We start from the raw sequence: 17,475 nt of genomic DNA, 5'->3' as shown, positions 1-17,475 counted from the left end.
TCCGTAAGCTCAGTGTTCCACACTCGCAAAGGCATTCATGTGCTAGATTCTGAGCCCTTTGCTGCCCCTACAGGCTGGTGGACCTTCACACTGAGCAAGGAAACCCTAGAATTAGTAGGTGTGCTTCCCCGGGAACAGCAAAGGAGAGACAATGTCAGGCCCAGGATCTTCTCTGTGATCAGCAGTTACACCTCCTTGTGACCTCATGGCAAACAAAAGGCAAAATAAAAAATAAAAGATTTCACCGACAATAAGCCACAACTTTTATTTATTGATAGAAATAGTACAAATGTTAAATTTAGCTGCATTTTACTCTTCTCTGAAAAACCAAAAGGTTCCTCTCTTCTGATGGCTACATCGTCAATTCCTGGAGAGAGAGAGAGAGAGAGAGAAAGGTTAGAAACTATCCCTGGGGGTAGATCTGAAATTCCCTGGAGACTTCACTAAGCTCTGCACACCACCCCCCTCCAGCATGCTGAGGCAGAAGCAACGGAACAATGTGAGCTTCAGACTGTTTATCTACCAAGTGGGGCCAAGCGGCCTTGGGGAAGGCTGTTATGGCTACTCTGACGGCAGAGAGCTGTGCGATATCCTGCCTGGATACACACAGGGGGGCAGGGAGGACAAAGGCAGGGGGACGCCTACCCCCCAAATAATTATTTACATCACAACACAGACCCAAGCGGATTTTGTACCATCGGATCTGTTATTTCCCCCCATTCCCAATGGCAACGTTGGTGCAGACAATGAAAACTGCCAGAACGATGAAGAACAGGCGGGTTGAGACACGAAGAGAGGAGGGGGTAAGCAGGGACATGCCCTCATGGTAACTGATCAGTAAGCGCCTCACACCCGTCAGCGGTGAAACAAGTGTGCCCTGTTCTCCCCATCCAGGGAGGAGTCACTCTAAACTGTAACGTCTACTCCCCAGGTTTTGGGTTTGCTCGACTGGCTGGGAACTTGGCTTGGGGGGCCACTCACCATAATAGCATTTACAATATCGTTACTGTTGTTCTTCAGGGCCCGGACAGCCTTCGCCCGGGACACATTCGCCTGGGACATGACCAGCTCGATGTCCTTCACCTCAACGCCGGTCTCGTCAACCTAAGCGAGAAAAGACCAGGACTGTCTCCCAGCTGGTGGCACGGACCTCTCTGTGCCGTGCAGGTACAGACGGTCCCAGCCCACTGGGGGGAGCCACAATTCAACCCAAGCAGTAGCAGCAGTCATGATCTGATTTCACTGCTTGCAGACTGGGGAAATGCCTGCTTCATGGAAGCACAGAAATTACCAGGCTGGATCAGACTCAATCTGGCCTGTTATCCTGTCTCCTGACAGTGGCCAGCACCAGCTGCTTCAAAAGGAATGTGCAAGCAGCGTCGCAGTAGGGGATTCTGGGATGGCCAGAGCTCAGGGTAAGTTTCTTCTTTCTACCATTAGGGCAGGGAGGCAGTGGAAGGGACAGGGAATCCCCAGGTACCATGTCTCAGCGTATCCAGCATGTGTTATAGGGGCAAATGGGCTCAGATGCCAGGAAGGTGAGTGCAACGGGGAGATATCACAATCCATACAGCAGCAGGAGCCCAGTAACGCTAGTAATCCGTGCTGGTGAGAAGTGCCTGTTCCGGAGCGGGGAAGGACAGTAAATGTCCAGGCCTGCTCTCTGCCTGGCTTCCCAAAGAGAGGACCAGTCGGTATGATGGTTTGCGTGAGGCAGGCATCTGTCCCTCTAGGAAATGGGCTGGGAACCCACCCCCGACCAGCTTCACACAGGGGTCCTGGACACCTGCCAGATGCAGACACTAGCGTGGGGAGCTAGCATGTTCCATTAACCACACGTGCACATTAATACAGTGGGTCCTTTCATCTGAACTGCACTGGCTGTGAACTTCTGTTTCAGACCCCAAACATGACTGGGCCCCGGAGACCACATACCTCCTCCTCTTCGCTCTCCTCCTGTACGGTCGGAGTCTGTGTGTTTTCCTGAATGTTTGAGACGGCTTCTCCTTGCACTTTGAATTTCTCAGCAGCTGCCAGCTGTGCCTGCTGGGACAGATCTTCGATCTGGGGGTTGGGAGAAGCACAGAGCACAGTGAGATGCTGGCGAACAGGCTGCAATTTGAAACTGTCCCCAAAGAGATGCCAGGACTTCAGAATGGAGGTTCAGACATCCAAGGCCTTTTGAGTCAGCCACAGCGCAAGCACAGTGGAGATGAGAAAACCAGCCCGCAGAGAGGGTTCAGAGCCCACTCACATCCCACCAGACACACACACAGCAGCAGGGAAACTCATGTAAGCACACTTCTGTCTGAAGAGAGACGCCACAGAACTGCAAACCCCGAGGTCTGACTGGGCCACCACGCTGCTGTGAACACAGACTGAAAGAGCGGTCAGATGTTCACCCGCCCACCACAAGCGGGCTCAGCTCACCTTTGCCTCGCCAAAGACGATGTAGGTGTCTGATGCGGGGCTTTTGTACACGTCTGGCTTCGTGATGACGAAGAGGATGTTCTTGGATTTCCGGATGGTAACTCGGGTTACACCTGTGACCTGGCGAAGGCCCAGTTTGGACATTGCCTTAAAAGCAAAGGAGAAGGGAAGAGAAATAGTTCATTGAGACAGTCTAGGCCAGGGTGTAACTAGCTCATCGGCTCAGGACATCAGGATCCCACAGAGAAACCTCTGACATTTTTGCGGCCGAGACGCCTTCAAAGCCTTGTAGACAGAGGCAGAATGGAGAGAACCTGGAGGCAGCGTTCATTCCCAGCTCTGCCACTGCCTTGCTGGGTGACCTGAGGTCACCTCTCTGTTTCCATTTCTCCTCTGGAACGGGCACACCTCCTCAGCTGGGGGTCACCAGGGCTGGCCTCTGAGGTCACTGGATGAGAAAGGCATCACACAAGTGCTCCTAGGTTCCGTGCCAGCCTTGCCAGCACAGGAGGCCTTGCTCTATACAAGCAGAACAATGCTGGGCACGACAGGATTAAATCGAAGGGGCCCAGCGGATATAAGCCCCAATGCACACTGAGATCTTGGCAGAGCCACTCCTCTTCCCAGCGGGGCTGGCTGACACCCTAAGGGAGGGCGAGGAATTGGGCCCACTGCCATCTTCTCTTACCTTTCGTGCTTTCTTTTCACTCCGGCTCTGTTTTGCTTTGCTAACTGGTTCTTCATCTATTTCAGCTGCTGCTGCGAGCTGCAGGGACAGAAAACAAGTGGGACCTTAGGAAATCCTGGGGAAGAGGCCCAAGGAACTAACAGCAGGGGGAGCAGCTGAGATGGTCTCTCAGAAACTGCTGCTCTGCCATGCTGGGGAGCTGAGTTCAGGACACAGCCTGCGCCACATGCACCGAGAGCAGCATAGGGAGAGAGGAACAGAACTGCTCTGCTTGCGGGCATGACTCTCCAGTGGCCAGCATTCACAGCGCTGCGAGCTAGCTGAGACAGGATCTACAAGGACTAGGAGGGATGCATCTGGGTGGATTAAAGAATGGGGATTTCCCAAGGACCCTCCCCCTAATCTGTGAGCACAGTGAGAGATGCATGTTCATGTCCACCTCAAGTGACTGCTTGGGCTCACTCAATTCACAGATCACAGCCCTACACAGCGCGAAGATGAAAGGGCCTCGCTCACTTCCAGAAGCCAGGGATACTGCAACTCAGCCTCACCGCATGTACTCAGCTGCGGGGAGCGGACCCCTCACCTGTGCCTGCTGTGTGGTGGCCTGTGTAGAGTCTTGTTCTTCGAGTTCTGGCACCGATTCGTCACTGTCGGATTCTGTGCCGGACCCTATAGAAACAAATGTGCAACAAACGAAATTTTCCAGCGTGGGCCCCTGTGGGAAGTAGCAGGCAAGTCTGGAGGAAACAGAAGGGGCCAAGGAAGCTGCCCAGTTCCGGCAGAGTCTTGCCATGGGGTTGTTTAGGGTCTTGTTATACCAAAGGGTTGACACTGCTTCATCACCCCAGTTCACACCGAAATGAACTTCAGGCCAATAAACTTATGCAAAACCTGGTAGAGGAGCAGTTCTCCCCTCACTGATCCCTCCTGGGTAATAAAGGACCAGGCACATCCAAGGAGGACAATGCAGACTAGTAGCACAAAATGCACTGGAAATCCAGTGCTCTGAAACAGTGGGGGAAAAACCCTTGTGCAGCAGCAGACAGAAGCCTAGCAGTCAGGCTGGCTTGGGCCAGACTGCATGACTGCCTGCTCCATACCCTCCTGCTTCCTCTAACAACTAGACTGGGGCAGATCAGAACCTGGTATCTATGAGGCCATTGGTTTACAGACCCTGCCTACACAGTTGCCACTGGATTTTGGATAGGGAAGGGAGTGTGAACTAGAGAACGAGGGGGATGGTTGGTATTCTGTCCCGTCTAGAAGCTGAGAAACAGGAAGGAGCGGAAGGTACTCCCCCAGGCGAAGTGGGGAAGCAGCTGCACCTAATTAGAGGGCTGAGCGAGGGCACTGGGCACCTCCCCATCTCCTTTAAAATCAGTGGGGGTCACTAGTGCTCAGCTCTTTGCAGGATCCAGCTCCAAGCCGGAACCTCTACATTCACCAGCAGTGAAGCGTGTGATAGGCAGGAGCAGATGATAAACAAATGCAAAGGCAATAGGGTGGCCAGGTGTCCTGATTTTATAGGGACAGTCCTGATATTTGGGGTTTTTTCTTATATAGGCTCCTATTACCTCCCACCTCCTGTCCCGATCTGTCACACTTGCTGTCTGATCACCCTAAAAAGCAGGTTTGACAACACCGGGAGAGCGAGTCAGCACCGCAGAACTCGCATCACCAGGGACCCAGCTGGGGTAGGGGAGACAAAAGCCCTCTTCAGTCTGTTTAGATGACAGCAAAGCGGGGGATTGCAAGAGCTCGGGCTAGAGCAGGGAAACTGGCTACACTTCCCCCTGAACTGGCAGGGTTATGTTGTGTCTTTGCGCAAAGCCAGGCCCACGCAGGACTCTGTTAAAGGGGATGGCACGACACCAATTAAACCAAGAGCTCTTCGCAGGAAGCAGCATCGCTGGATGCGTATCTGGGTCGCAGCCCGGGTTCTGGTAAGAATCGGAGGATCGCCGGCAGTTCACACAAGTCTCTGCTGCAGTGGGTGTAGGTAGCTTACAAGCCAGGCGATGTGCTGGAGAACGAAACGTGCCTGACAGCACGGAAGTGAAGAAGCAGCATCTGTCTGTGCCACACTCGACCCCCAGTGCAGACCGGGAGGGGCGAGTCACAACCCTCCTCTCCTGTCCTCACAGCCAGTTCAGAAATGAAGACCAGCCAGGGCACCAACCCAGCCCCATTTGTTATTTCCACATGCCCCAGTCTCACTGGGAGTGGAGAGAAGGCTCGGTAACTAGACAGACCCACCAACCACTCACTCCCTGACCATTGGGCCCTGCACTAAATGCTGCATGCAGCTTGGTTAGAGTGTGTATCGGGCAGGCTGCCACCACCAGTGACATACGGCAACTCTCCCGTGGCCCAGAAGTGGGGGCAGATGGGTCAATTGACCACACACACGCTAAGAACTATCACAGGCCACTGAGACACATTTTAACACCAAACTTGCTTCTAGGGAAGTAAAAGGATAACCACAGGTGACCCTGCCGGGATGCTAAAGCCAACCTTTTGATTTTCTGTAAACTGTTGCCTTCCTTGTTTAACTCTGGTGTTTACAGCTCTGTGCAGGGCCATCCCTAGACATTGTGGTGCCCTTCGCAGCCCCTCCATGGGCCTCCACGGGGGGGGGAGGGGGCACTGCTCCCAAGGTCTGTGGGGTGCAGGAGCAGACATGGGGGGCATGGGGAAAACCATCCCCCAGCACAAGACAGCAGAGCGGAGTGGGCTGGAGCCAGGTCACTCTACTTCCTGCTGCTCGGCAACTGCAGGCTGGGCTTGAACCCACACTCACGAGGCAGCAGGAAGTGGAGTCACCCGGCCCCAGCCCACTTTGCTCTGCTCTCCTGGCTCCCATCCTTGGGACGGAAGGGAGGAACAACCTCCCAGCACTCACCAGCGGCACAGCTGGAAGCTAGCTGGGGCCAGGTCACTCCACCCCCCGCTGCCCGGCGAGTGAAAGGTGCGCCTGACCCCTGCTGCAGTCTCCCAGGACCTAGCTCAAGGGAAGGGGTGGAGAGGGTGCGGGGCTGGGGCAGAGCACGGGTGGGATGAAGCGAGACGGAGCAGGGGCAGGGACAGCTTTCCTGGCCGGCTTAGCCAGCTGAGGGAATTGGGAGAATTAGAAGAAGAATGGATTAAACACACAGCAGGCACTGGAGAAACATCCATGTGGGAGGCTCCGACTGGCCTTTCAAGCCCTACGCAGTTCTGGTGACGCTGGTCCAGACGCAACAGCGTTCAAACCACCCACCCTGCAAGCCAGCCCCATGCTCAGGGCGTCCCCCAGACCCCTCCATTAGTGACGTGAACTGCACTCGAACAAACGGCAGAAGCTGGTGCCCAACACAAGAGTGGGCCGCGGGCTGTGACCTGCCCGATACTGGGACGCCACGTACAAGAGGCTTTACCCCCGCCAGGATCCGGTCAGCGCTCACCATGGCTCAGCACAGGGTTATTCTGGCTTCACTACATAGCATGACACATCACTTCTAAAGGCTAGGCTAACAAACCAAGCCGAAGTGTATATGTATGTGTGCGTGGGGGGGACTGAGGCCCGACAGGTCCTAGGAGGTTAGTACTCGGTGGGCAGCCGCTGACACTCCATGCACACAGCAAACCGAGGCCGCAAATACCCTTGTCATTCTTCAGCACGGGTTGCTTGGCTGGAGGAAGAGGAGCTGGGGCCTCAGCAGGGGCCACAGCAGGTCTGGGAGAGGAGAGATCCACCAGGATCGGCTGCAAAGGCAGTTCCCCGGCAGGCCCCTCGGGAGGGATGAGAGGCGGCAGTTCGTCGTCATCGATGGTAGCAGCACAGACGGGGGCGGGGGGTCTAGCTGGTGCTTCGGGCGCAGGACCAGGTGAGGAGGAAGGCAGGGATGGTTTAGGAAGCCCGGTGTGGGGGGTTAGCTCTTCAGCGAGGGAAGTGGGCAGAGGCGCAGGGGCTTGGCTACTCGCTGGAGTAAGGGGAATGGCAGAGAGGTCAGTGGAAGCAACTGGCGAGGAAGCTGGTTTCTGGGGAGCAAGGAGCAGCTCAGGGGAGGAGGCGGGAGCAGAGCCAGGGGCAGAAGCCTCAGTTGCTGCCTTTGGGACAGGGGGAGAGCCAGGGGTCACCAGAACTGGGGAAGTGGGAGAAGCTGGGGCCACAGGGGGAGAAACAGGGGTCACAGGAGAAACTGCAGCCTCAGGAGGGATGATAGGAGCTGGTGGAGATGCTGGAGCCACCAGAGCTGGTGTCATGCTGGGAGAAACAGGAGCCACCAAGGGATGGAGAGGGGCTGGTGTAGGAGCCATAGGGGAAGGGTGAGGGGTTGGGGGAGAGACTGGGATCGCAGGGGGAATGTAGGGGGCTGGGACTGGGGCAGGAGCAAGACCGACAGGGGAGGCTGGGGCCTTTGGTGGAAGAGCAGGGGTTTTAGGGGAAGTGGAGGGGGTTGGGGCAGAGGCAGGAGGAGCAGTAGAAGCTGAGGTCATAGCAGAAAGGAGAGGGGTTGGGGGAGAGGGAGGGGTCTCAGAGGGCATGGAGAAGACTGGGGCAGAAGCAGGACCCACAGGAGAGGCCGGGGGCTTCGGTAGAGAGGCAGGGGTCTCAGAGGGAGTGGAAGGGGCTTGAGCAGGAGCCGCAGGAGAGGCTGGGGTCTTTGGGGGAGGGAGAGGGGCTGGGGGAGAGGCAGGGGTCTCAAAGGGCATGGAAGGGCCTGGGACAGGAGCCGTAGGAGAGGCTGGGGTCTTTGGGGGAGGGAGAGGGGCTGGGGGAGAGGCAGGGACCTCGGGGGCTGTGGAGGGGTCTGGGGTGTTTGGGGGAAGTAAGAGAGTTGTGGGGGAGGCAGTGGTCTTTGGGGGAGGGAGGGGGGTTGGGGGGAAGGCAGGGGTCTCAGGGGGCATGGAGGGGGCTGGGACAGGAGCTGTAGGAGAAGCTGGGGTCTTTGGGGGAGGGAGAGGGGCTGGGGGAGAGGCAGGGACCTCGGGGGCTGTGGAGGGGTCTGGGGTGTTTGGGGGAAGTAAGAGAGTTGTGAGGGAGGCAGTGGTCTTTGGGGGAGAGAGGGGGGTTGGGGGGAAGGCAGGGGTCTCAGGGAGCATGGAGGGGGCTGGGACAGGAGCTGTAGGAGAAGCTGGGGTCTTTGGGGGAGGGAGGGGAGTTGGGGAAGAGGCAGGGGTTTCAGGGGGCATGGAGGGGGCTGGAACAGGAGTTGTAGGAGAGGCTGGAGTCTTTGGGGGAGGGAGGGGGGTTGGGGGAGAGGCAGGGCTCTCAGGGGGCATGGAGGGGGCTGAGACAGGACCTGTAGGAGAGGCTGGGGTCTTTGGGGAATGGAGAGGGTCTGCGGGAGAGGCAGGGCTCTCAGGGGGCATGGAGGGAGCTGGGACAGGGGCTGTAGGAGAAGCTGGGGTCTTTGGGGGAGGGACAGGGGCTGGGGGAGAGGCAGGGGTTTCGGGGGGCGTGGAGGAGCCTGGGGTCTTTGGGGGAGGGGAAGGGGTCTCGGGGGCTGTGCAGGGGTCTGGGGTGTTTGGAGGAGGGAGAGGGGCTGGGGTCTCGGTGGCTGTGCAGGGGTCTGGGGTGTTTGGGGGAAGTAGGAGAGTTGTGGGGGAGGCAGTGGTCTTTAGGGGAGGGAGGGGGGTTGGGGAAGAGGCAGGGGTCTCAGGGGGCATGGAGGGGGCTGGGACAGGAGTTGTAGGAGAGCCTGGGGTCTTTGGGGGATGGAGAGGGGCTGGGGGAGAGGCAGGGCTCTCGGGGGGCATGGAGGGAGCTGGGACAGGGGCTGTAGGAGAAGCTGGGGTCTTTGGGGGATGGAGAGGGGCTGGGGGAGAGGCAGGGGTTTCGGGGGGCGTGGAGGGGCCTGGGGTCTTTGGGGGAGGGGCAGAGGTCTCCAAGGGAGTGAAGGGGGCTGGGGCAGGAGACACAGGAAAAGCTGGGAAAGAGGTTGGGGCCAGAGGGGCAGCAGCAGAGACCACTGGAGAAGCCGAGGCCCCAGCGGATGTGAGAGGGGCTAGGCGAGCAGCAGTGACTACAGGAGGAACAAGAGGGGCTGGGGAAGTAAATTGGGTCACAGGGGTAGCAGCAGCCAGAGCTGATGTCACAGGGGGAGAAACAGGAGCCAGAGGGGCAAGGGGGGCAGAGGCAGCAGCCACAATGGGGGTGGCTGAGACTGCAGGAGGAGCAAGAGGGCCTGGGGCTGCAGGAGCCACCAGAACAGGGGCCACAGGAGGAACGAGGGGGGTTAGGGGAGAAACAGGAGCTGTCAAAACTGGGCATCTAGAAGAGGCTGGTGCCGCCAGGGGGGCAAGAGGGGTGGTGACAGGGGCCAGGGAAGAGCTTGGGGTAGCAGAGGGAGATGCCAGTGCTGGGCCCGCAGGAGTAACCGGGGAAGCAGCAGGCCTGGGAGAGCCTGGAGTGATGGAATCGGCTGGGACCGCAGGGGGGACAGGGGGAGGAGGGCTGGGCACTGAGATGCCAAGAGCTCCAGCTGGGAGCTTTAAGGGAGCGGAAAAGGTAGGAGGCATCAGAGCTGGGACCACAGGTGGGGAGGCAGGGGAAGCAGGAGAGGTTGGGGAGTGGGGCTGCTCTAGTGACACAGTCAGGCCTGTGGGGGCACTTGGAGAGGAGGGCTGGGCAGGGTTAGCGGCAGGAGCTGGAGTTAGTGCCGGGGAAGGAGCAGCATGAAGGGATGGAGAGAGAGAAACAAAGTGAACCAATGAGAACAGAAAACCAAGGGAGCAAGGAGAGAAAGGTGAGTTATCCAACGCGACCCTACGTGGGCTGCAGTTCCGTTACCTGGGCAGAGGGGCGGCACCAGGCGATGGCCCTTTAACACCACGTCCCTTGCGGCTTCCAAAAAGCTCTCCACACACGACAGATGCCTCCCCCTCTCCCCAGAGGGAGACCAATCAATGTATTTTCACACACAAACCAGGACGCTGTGTGGGTTTCTAGATGCTACATACAAGTGCCTGACAAGCCAGATGGAGTGGTTGATGTCTGGTTGATTCGGAGTTTGCCTGGCTCTGGAAATCCCCCTCTGGCTTTGGTGGAGGATGCTGTCCCAGCAGACTGGTACAAGCATTCAATTTTTCTCCCAAAGGGATTCTGGGAGCATGGGGGAAGTTACACACCCCTGTCCTTCACACAGTCCAATTCAAAGCTTGACTCCCTCAGCTAACACAGAGGTGTGGTCTGCAGAGCGACAGGCCCAGGCATGCAGGGCGGCTCCCCCAGGATCCAAAGAGGGCAGGATCACGGGCCGGCCTTCGTGGTCTCTGAGGGCTGCACCTGCATATTAAAGAGGAGCCTGGCTGCAAACTGCTCCTTTTTAGGTGGGTTAGGTTAGGCCCTGGCACTTGGGATGCCAGAGAACGGGAAGGAAACATCCCAAGTTGCCACACAGCTCCTGAATGTTGCGGTTTCATCGTCCCAACACACCAGGCTCTCTCATGCATTCTTTATCCGAGGAAGGCTTTACAACCATGCAATTCAAGGCCTCGTGTGCTCCTGGAATGCAGGTTTTCTTTTACACGTAAGTGAACTGAGGCACGCGGCAGTGACATGGGAGAAGAACCCAGGAGTCCTAGCTCCCAGGCTCCTGCTCTTGCACTGCACTCTTCGCTAAACGGTTTTGTTAATGGACTACCCAGCACAGCAAACATTGTTATGAGACGCACGGGGGACAGGACATGAGTTCAGAATACCTGACATTTGAACAGGAGGCTCAGAAACAGCGGTTGCGGGCGCTGCAGGAGCACCGGCAGGAGGGGCAGGGACAGCAGGAGCTAAACAAGCAAGAGTGAAAGGTTATTACCGACAAGTCCTTCCAATCAGGAGCTGCTGCAAGCAAGAAGGTCCTGCTCCATTTCCAAGACAAACCAGATCCCGTGAGAATGGTGCCGCTCAACTTTCACCTCTGGATACCAGAGTTCAAACCCAGGCTGGGCCACAACCCAAGCAAGCTAGCGTGAGGAAGCTGGATCCAGGACAGCGTGGTCCTGATGATTCTGCTGGTCAGGAGCGAGATGCACTGGACAGCTGCACACCAAAAACAAGCCGCGCCTGCCCACATGATACATAACTCTAGCGAGGGGCATCAGCCTTTCCTTTCTTGAGCGCTCGATGCACCCCAAGCCTCCGAGGGACAGCACCCAGCGAGGTCTCTGGAAGAGGGTGGCAGAACAAGTCCGGTGAGACTGCACTAGGGAGAAACCTGCATAGTCTGTATCGAAGGGCAGGGGAAGAGGCCGCATTTGGCAGTGTATGTGAACGAGCTGGTTCTCATGAGCAGCAATCTGCTTAGCAAAAAGCAGCAGGCAGAGGGGTCAGGCAAGGAGAAGGGCTGACCTGCTCCAGTTGATATTCCACCATCAGGTACAGTTCCACTGGAGACATTGTGACTCACGCCACCTGGGGCAGCGTGCAACCCCAGAACGCCACTAGTTAAACAGAAACAGCAGCGCTGCCTGGGCTGTTACACCAGTTAAACCAGCACTGGCTCCCAGGAGCTAGGAATGGGGTGGGGGGGGGCTCATGATGAGCAGGAGGGTGAGGAAGAGATGGCCTGTTCCCAGCAGGCCTGAGGCAAGGTCTGCAGGTGTCTGGGATGCAGAGGCTTCTCTGCGTTCTTCTCCTGAACAGCTTGAGAACAGAAGGGAAACGCCTTTTGTGAGTCTGAGGCCTGACTCGCACTCCAGAGGGCCAGGTCCTCTCCCAGCAGGGCAGTGCTGACTAATGCAGAATGCAAGGCTTGGCTGCAGCATGAAGGTAACCCCAGCACTGCACTGAGCAAATGGCTAAGGCTTTCACCGACCCTCCTGCAGGGGCGGGAAGAGGCTGTGTCACTGGGACAGACATATAGGAAGCTGCAAACCTACTCACCCTCATAAACCTCGCCACCCCCCTGCTCATGCTAAGAGACTCCCCTCAGCCCTATCTCACTAGCTAAGACGCCAGGCCAAACTCTAAGCTCTTGCCTGAACCAGGTAATAGGGACACCCTATGTGCTGACGTTCCGAGAGCTGAGCCCTGATCCAGGTAGGAATGACCAACTCGTTGATGTGTCACACACTTTGCATAGGTCACTTGACTGCTCACTCTGGCAGACGCCAGATGTCAGCTGCACATGTACAGTCCTGCCTCAGCCTTTCCCAAATCGGGTTTAGTGCTAGTCAGAGACCAGCACCTGTCATCTCTCAGCTGCTGAGAGCCAGAGAGCTAGGCCCGGTTCCGTACTCAGTGTGTATGCTACTTACTTGTGGGGTGAGGCCCCTCAAAAAAGCCCCCTCCCACCCCAAGGAAAGAGAGCAGGAGTTGGTTTCCAGCATTAGTGAAATGTACAACACTAAAACATGGCAGATCCCAGAGTGGAGTCTAAAATTGGGAGCCTTGTGGCAAGGGGGAAGAAAGGCCCAGCACATGCCCCCCAGAAGCTACCGGATCAGTTTTTAAAGGGGAATTACCAAGTCTAACAAAGAGGCGCTAATCTCAGAAAGGTGCTGAGCCGAGCATGAACCAGGCAGCAGGGGGCATTTCCTGTAACTTTCCCTTTGAAAAATTCTTTCCAGTCTCCATGAGGCCTTGTTGATCCTTCCACATTCGCTCAAGATGCCTCAGATATGATCACTCTGGACATCACTGAGACACGACTGCCATGCAACCACCAGCTCTAATGCCCCCCAGTGTGCTCCAGGGGCATCTCCTGCCAGCCCAGGAGCAGTGGATTTCATTCAGGCCACAAACAATTGGTGACGCTCCTAGTAACTGGGCTGCAGGGGTGGCAAACAAAACCTCATATTGCCGGTCCTCAGGAGTTCAGCACTGCGTTACGCTCTTTCCACAGGCCACTCTAACTCCCGCAGAGATACACTAGGGTGGCAAGAGGTGCGATGAAACCAGCTCAGAGATTAAGTCACACAAATGCATGTAATCGTACATGTTATTAGAGCCCCACCAGGCTTCAGAAGAGTCTGCTCAATGCGGAGCTGGTATTTCTAATGCTCTAGATGAGTCAGAGCCAGACAGGGTAACTCTTTGCGCCACTCCCCACACTCTACCTCCTGTAGTAACTTGAGACCTACCTGAAGGCTCCAGAGCAGCTTCAGCCTGTACAGCCTCAGCCTGGGAACCCTTGCCTGTCACCTCAGGACTCTTGGTGGCAACTGCTCTAGTCTGCTCAGCTGCCAGTGTCCCTCCTGTGAGAGCCCAGCTTGCTTCCCCTGGGGCAGGGGGAGGAGTTACTGCAATAGCATCAGCTGGTGAGAACACACCCCCTACTACCAAGACCCACCAACCTTTATATACTCCATGGCGTGGGAAGACACCCAAGAGATGAGAAGCATCAACAGTGGGGAAAATGTGTGAGTTATCCTCGGAGACCCAGAGAAAAACCATGCCCTGGGATGCTGCAGCTCTGTATTCACCCAAGGGCACCAATGGTGCCTGGGAAGTTACCCTGAAATAGGAATCGCAGCTACCCCTCAATGAGGCATTTAAAGAAAACGACAGCATGACAATACTGCAGGCCAAACTGAGCTACCTACTTGACTCATGACCAACAAGCACAACTAATCCATCATGCTGAGACCTGGACTTTAGCCCCACCCACCTCCCCCGAGGTTATTTCCCTTCACAAAACCTTTCCCCCATCATTCATATGGTTTCAATTTTTCTTGTTGTCCCCAAGTCAAACTCACACAGCCCTTGGACAGAATTCACCCCATTTACCAGTCATGCACTGTGTGGCTCCCCACGCCTCAGGCCCATCCTACAGTCATGCAGTGTGCCCCGACCCTCTAGGCAGAAATGTAGCAAACAAGGCCATACTATTCGCTAACCGGATCACGGCACCCAGGAAACCTTCAAAAGAGACAATTGAGAAGCACAACATACAGTGGGTTTGAAAATCCTTACTAAATTCATACACACTGCAAAACGCAAACAGGATACTGTTGCTTTTTTTTTTTTTTTAAAGCTGCACCGACTCTCGATTCAACTCCCCCCTCCCTCCCAAGAGTAGTCAGGCATTCATACAGCACATTCATCAGCGGTGCATTACAATGTGCCGTGAATGCCAAACCCCGCTGTAACTTTCTGGCTGAAGCATCATGTTACTCCCTGTGTCCACTTTTAGCCATTCCATTGGACAGAATCTGTTATCTAGTTAGTTTCAAGGAGTTAAAAGGAACCTCTCAGCACCCAGTAAATCTTTGCAGATTTATAGCTACACTGTCCTATGGCTTTAAAATGTTTCTCTCCTCCCCCTGCTGTTTTGGGAGACCTACACATGCAATATGGGAAACGAGTACAGGGGAAAGAGTGAAATTGACTACGCCAAGTGCTCTTACAGACACAAAGAAAACAAGCTGAAAAAAATTAGTATCTCTAATCTGCTTCACTACTTAGGACTTACAGTGTTACTTGTAACAATATTAGGTTACAAATGCCTGATGACATCCCCTGATGGAGGGAATCAGCATGTTACTGAACGTACCAAGCATGCTTTTGCAATTCCACTGTAGGCCATGTAACACAGAGCTGGTTACACTGGGACTGCGTTGTCCGACTCAGATTGTTACCATATATTTAATAACCAGTATCACTGCTGGCATGAAGTGGCTTTTGAGCTGGTTGAGCGAGAAACACCCACACAATCATGTGGTGATGCCGTGGGACAAAACAGTTCTGCCTTGTACGACAGCAGCAGCCAAACAATGTGTGGTTAAGAGAAAAGGCACCAAGAGCAATGAAACCAACATCCAGCATTTCACCCCGGGGTCAGAGCAGCAGAGACCCACACACTTGTGTTTCACTTAGGAACCACAGCAAATCAGAACACTAGTTAAATGAAAGCAGGTTGGTGTTTTACAATTAGTATTTCTGCACATCACACACTGCCAAAGCCTTGGTTGTACAGCTGGGCAACAGTATCGACTGATCCCTTACTGCCCTTCAAGCATGCTACCACCATTTCGACTCAAAGACCCCCCTTAACTCATCCATTTGAGCAAGTGAAACCCAGTCAAGTTACCTGCGCTCAACCTTCCTTCGTCAAGGCTTTTAAGTAGACTTCCAAAAGCCACCAATGGTCAAAATATTCTTGTTCTCCTTCCCCACAAACTGGCTTCACCTGTTCTTGAAGTTTAGGGTGGATGAGTTTTGGGATCCTTTCAGAAGGTGTATAATAAAGCAAAGCAACACTAACCTGTCTCAGCCTGAGGCTGTGGCAGTTCCTGCTCTGTGGCTGGGACGGTTTCTGTCGCTTCACCAGGCATTTCTGACAGCAAGAAAGAAAAAACAGATGCCACCATTAGTGAAGGATTCAGTTCTTTGGGATTTGAGGAGCTATGAGGAAAAAATCCCATGACATTCACAGTTAATGTCTCTCCCACAAACAGGAAACCCAACTAGATGCATGTTTGTGTGGCTACAAATAAGGAAGTTTCATAAAACTTTTAAAACAAACAAAAGAGAAGCTGTAATTTTATTTCACCATGAAATTGCAACTAAGTTGTCTTTCCCATTACCAAACCCTTGTATCACAGCATTTCCCATTTCCAGCAAGTAAGTAAACTCGTTATGCATGTCCTCAGAAGTAACAGATCTGCAATGGTGATCACAGTGACCAAGAACTTAAGATTAAAAATGGAACTGCATATTCATATGGATATCATGAATATCCAGAGTTATAGTTAATGCCAACCCAGGTAATGGAAATGATATGAACTCTTGTGCTTTAGGACAAAACCAAATCTATGAGAGATCAAAATGCCAGAGAGAGAGAGAGAAAGAGAGAGAGAGATGGGGCTGTTATGTGTCAAATAATCCCTCATCTGCCTGCTGTAGGGTTCTTGCACCTTCCTCTGAAGTTTCTGCTACCAGCCACACTCAGAGACAGGATACCAGGCTAGATGGATTTGGTGTCTGAAATGCACTGGCAACCCCTATATTTCTGTGAAACTCAGTGGCCTAGATAATAATTCTTGGCCCATATACGCAGCACGTTTGACCTGGCCAACAGCTCTTTACAGACTTCACTCAGCTCTCACAACTCATGAGTTTCAAAGAGGGGAGTCCTTCCCTACTTGAGAGGAAAAATGAAGGGGCAGAAAGTTGAAGCGACTTGTCAGAGGCCACAGGGTGAGCTGGTGGAAATCAAGGATCAGATTCTTCCTGTCCGCTGAAGGAAGTACAGGGAGATCGCAGGACCCAGACGCTTTGGCCAAGGGCACTGGGACAATCCTGTATTGTGAAACGCCCCCCCTGCGACCTTTAGCGCCAGCACCTCTGGTTGTGAGGTCTCCTCAGAAAACCCCACCCAGTCAGCACAGCACTGGGGATCTGGTTTATCTACCGGGGCAGGAGGAAGGGCTGAGTCAGACCCGGGAGGCGAAGTGGTGGGGGCTCCAGACGGTTCTGGGGTTTCAAACTTGAGGCTCAGACCCCCCAGCCCCACCCTGAAAGCCCAGGATGGGCACACTCCCCAGTCCCAAAGTTATTCTAAGGGGCGGGAACTCGTCACCCACCCCAGAGGCGGACGGGAGCGGGGGAGACATGGACACCCCCCCCCTTGCTCCTCAGTGTCTCCCAACCAGGCGCCCTGCTACCCCCCGCGCCCAGGAGGGGGGGACACCCCCTACCCGCCAGGTACCGGGGAGGGGCTTCCACTGCCGCGCCCCCCCCCCACACTCAGGAGCCGCAGGGCCCGGTCCCCTCCTCCCCCCACCCGGGAGCCCCCTCCTCGCAGCCGGGCAGTAGCTGGGACCCAGGCTCCGCCGATGCGGGGCCCAGGCCCGGCCCCCCTGGCTGCTCCCCCCCGGGCCGGGGGCCCCCCAGCACCCCCGGCCGGGCCCGCGGCGGGGCGGATGGCGGCGGATAGACGCGGCGGGACTCACTGTGCGGGGAGCCGGCTTCAAGATGGCGGCGAAAAGAGAGAGACTGAGGCGGAGGGGGCGGTGCTTCCGGGAGAGCGAGCGAGAGCTTCCGGGGCAGGGGTCACACAAGGCCCTCTTCCCAGGAGCTCTTCCCTACTCCCCCCACCGCGGGATAGGGAGCTCCAGCAGGGGCTGTTCCCTGCGCCTCCCTCCTCTTTCCCAGAGCCCCTCCCCCCCGTCAGGGCTGTTCCCTGCGCCTCCCTCCTCTTTCCCAGAGCCCAGTCAGGGCTGTTCCCTGCCCTCCCCCCCAGGGCTAGGGGGCTCCCCCCAGTCAAGGCTGTTCCCTTCATTCCCCCACAGGGCTAGAGAACACCCCCCCCCGTCAGGGCTGTTCCTTGCCCCCCTGGGCTAGGGGGTCCCCCCAGTGAGGAACTGTTCCCCACCCTCCCCCACCAGGGTGAGGGGACACCCCCTTAGTCACAGGGGCTGCTCCCTGCTTT

The 17,475-nt window shown here is 55.7% G+C and overlaps 1 protein-coding gene across 7 annotated transcripts; it reads right to left on the bottom strand.

Annotated features, from left to right (window-relative positions):
* Nucleotides 1-239: 239 nt before the first annotated feature.
* On the bottom strand, nucleotides 240-17,104 carry NACA (nascent polypeptide associated complex subunit alpha). 7 transcript variants are annotated; one of them, XM_030554646.1, is made up of 11 exons: nucleotides 16,997-17,104; nucleotides 15,307-15,378; nucleotides 10,808-10,888; nucleotides 8,655-9,753; nucleotides 6,763-8,087; nucleotides 3,705-3,790; nucleotides 3,119-3,196; nucleotides 2,431-2,577; nucleotides 1,936-2,064; nucleotides 982-1,104; nucleotides 240-367 (listed from the first exon to the last, which is right to left on the bottom strand). In XM_030554646.1, the coding sequence occupies exons 2-11, from the start codon at nucleotides 15,374-15,376 to the stop codon at nucleotides 353-355; spliced, it is 3,153 nt and encodes a 1,050-aa protein (XP_030410506.1). In that variant the 5' UTR covers nucleotides 15,377-15,378; nucleotides 16,997-17,104; the 3' UTR covers nucleotides 240-352. The 7 variants fall into 7 exon arrangements, with proteins under 7 accessions (XP_030410506.1, XP_030410508.1, XP_030410507.1 ...); XM_030554648.1 differs by lacking the exon at nucleotides 10,808-10,888; XM_030554647.1 differs by lacking the exons at nucleotides 15,307-15,378; nucleotides 16,997-17,104 and adding an exon at nucleotides 13,830-13,961.
* Nucleotides 17,105-17,475: the final 371 nt, after the last annotated feature.

This window comes from Gopherus evgoodei, chromosome 3, assembly GCF_007399415.2.
Source record: "Gopherus evgoodei ecotype Sinaloan lineage chromosome 3, rGopEvg1_v1.p, whole genome shotgun sequence".
Lineage (NCBI taxonomy): Eukaryota > Metazoa > Chordata > Testudines > Testudinidae > Gopherus > Gopherus evgoodei.
Note: the sequence above shows the minus strand (reverse complement) of the source record. Positions and strands in the feature narration are given on the sequence as shown.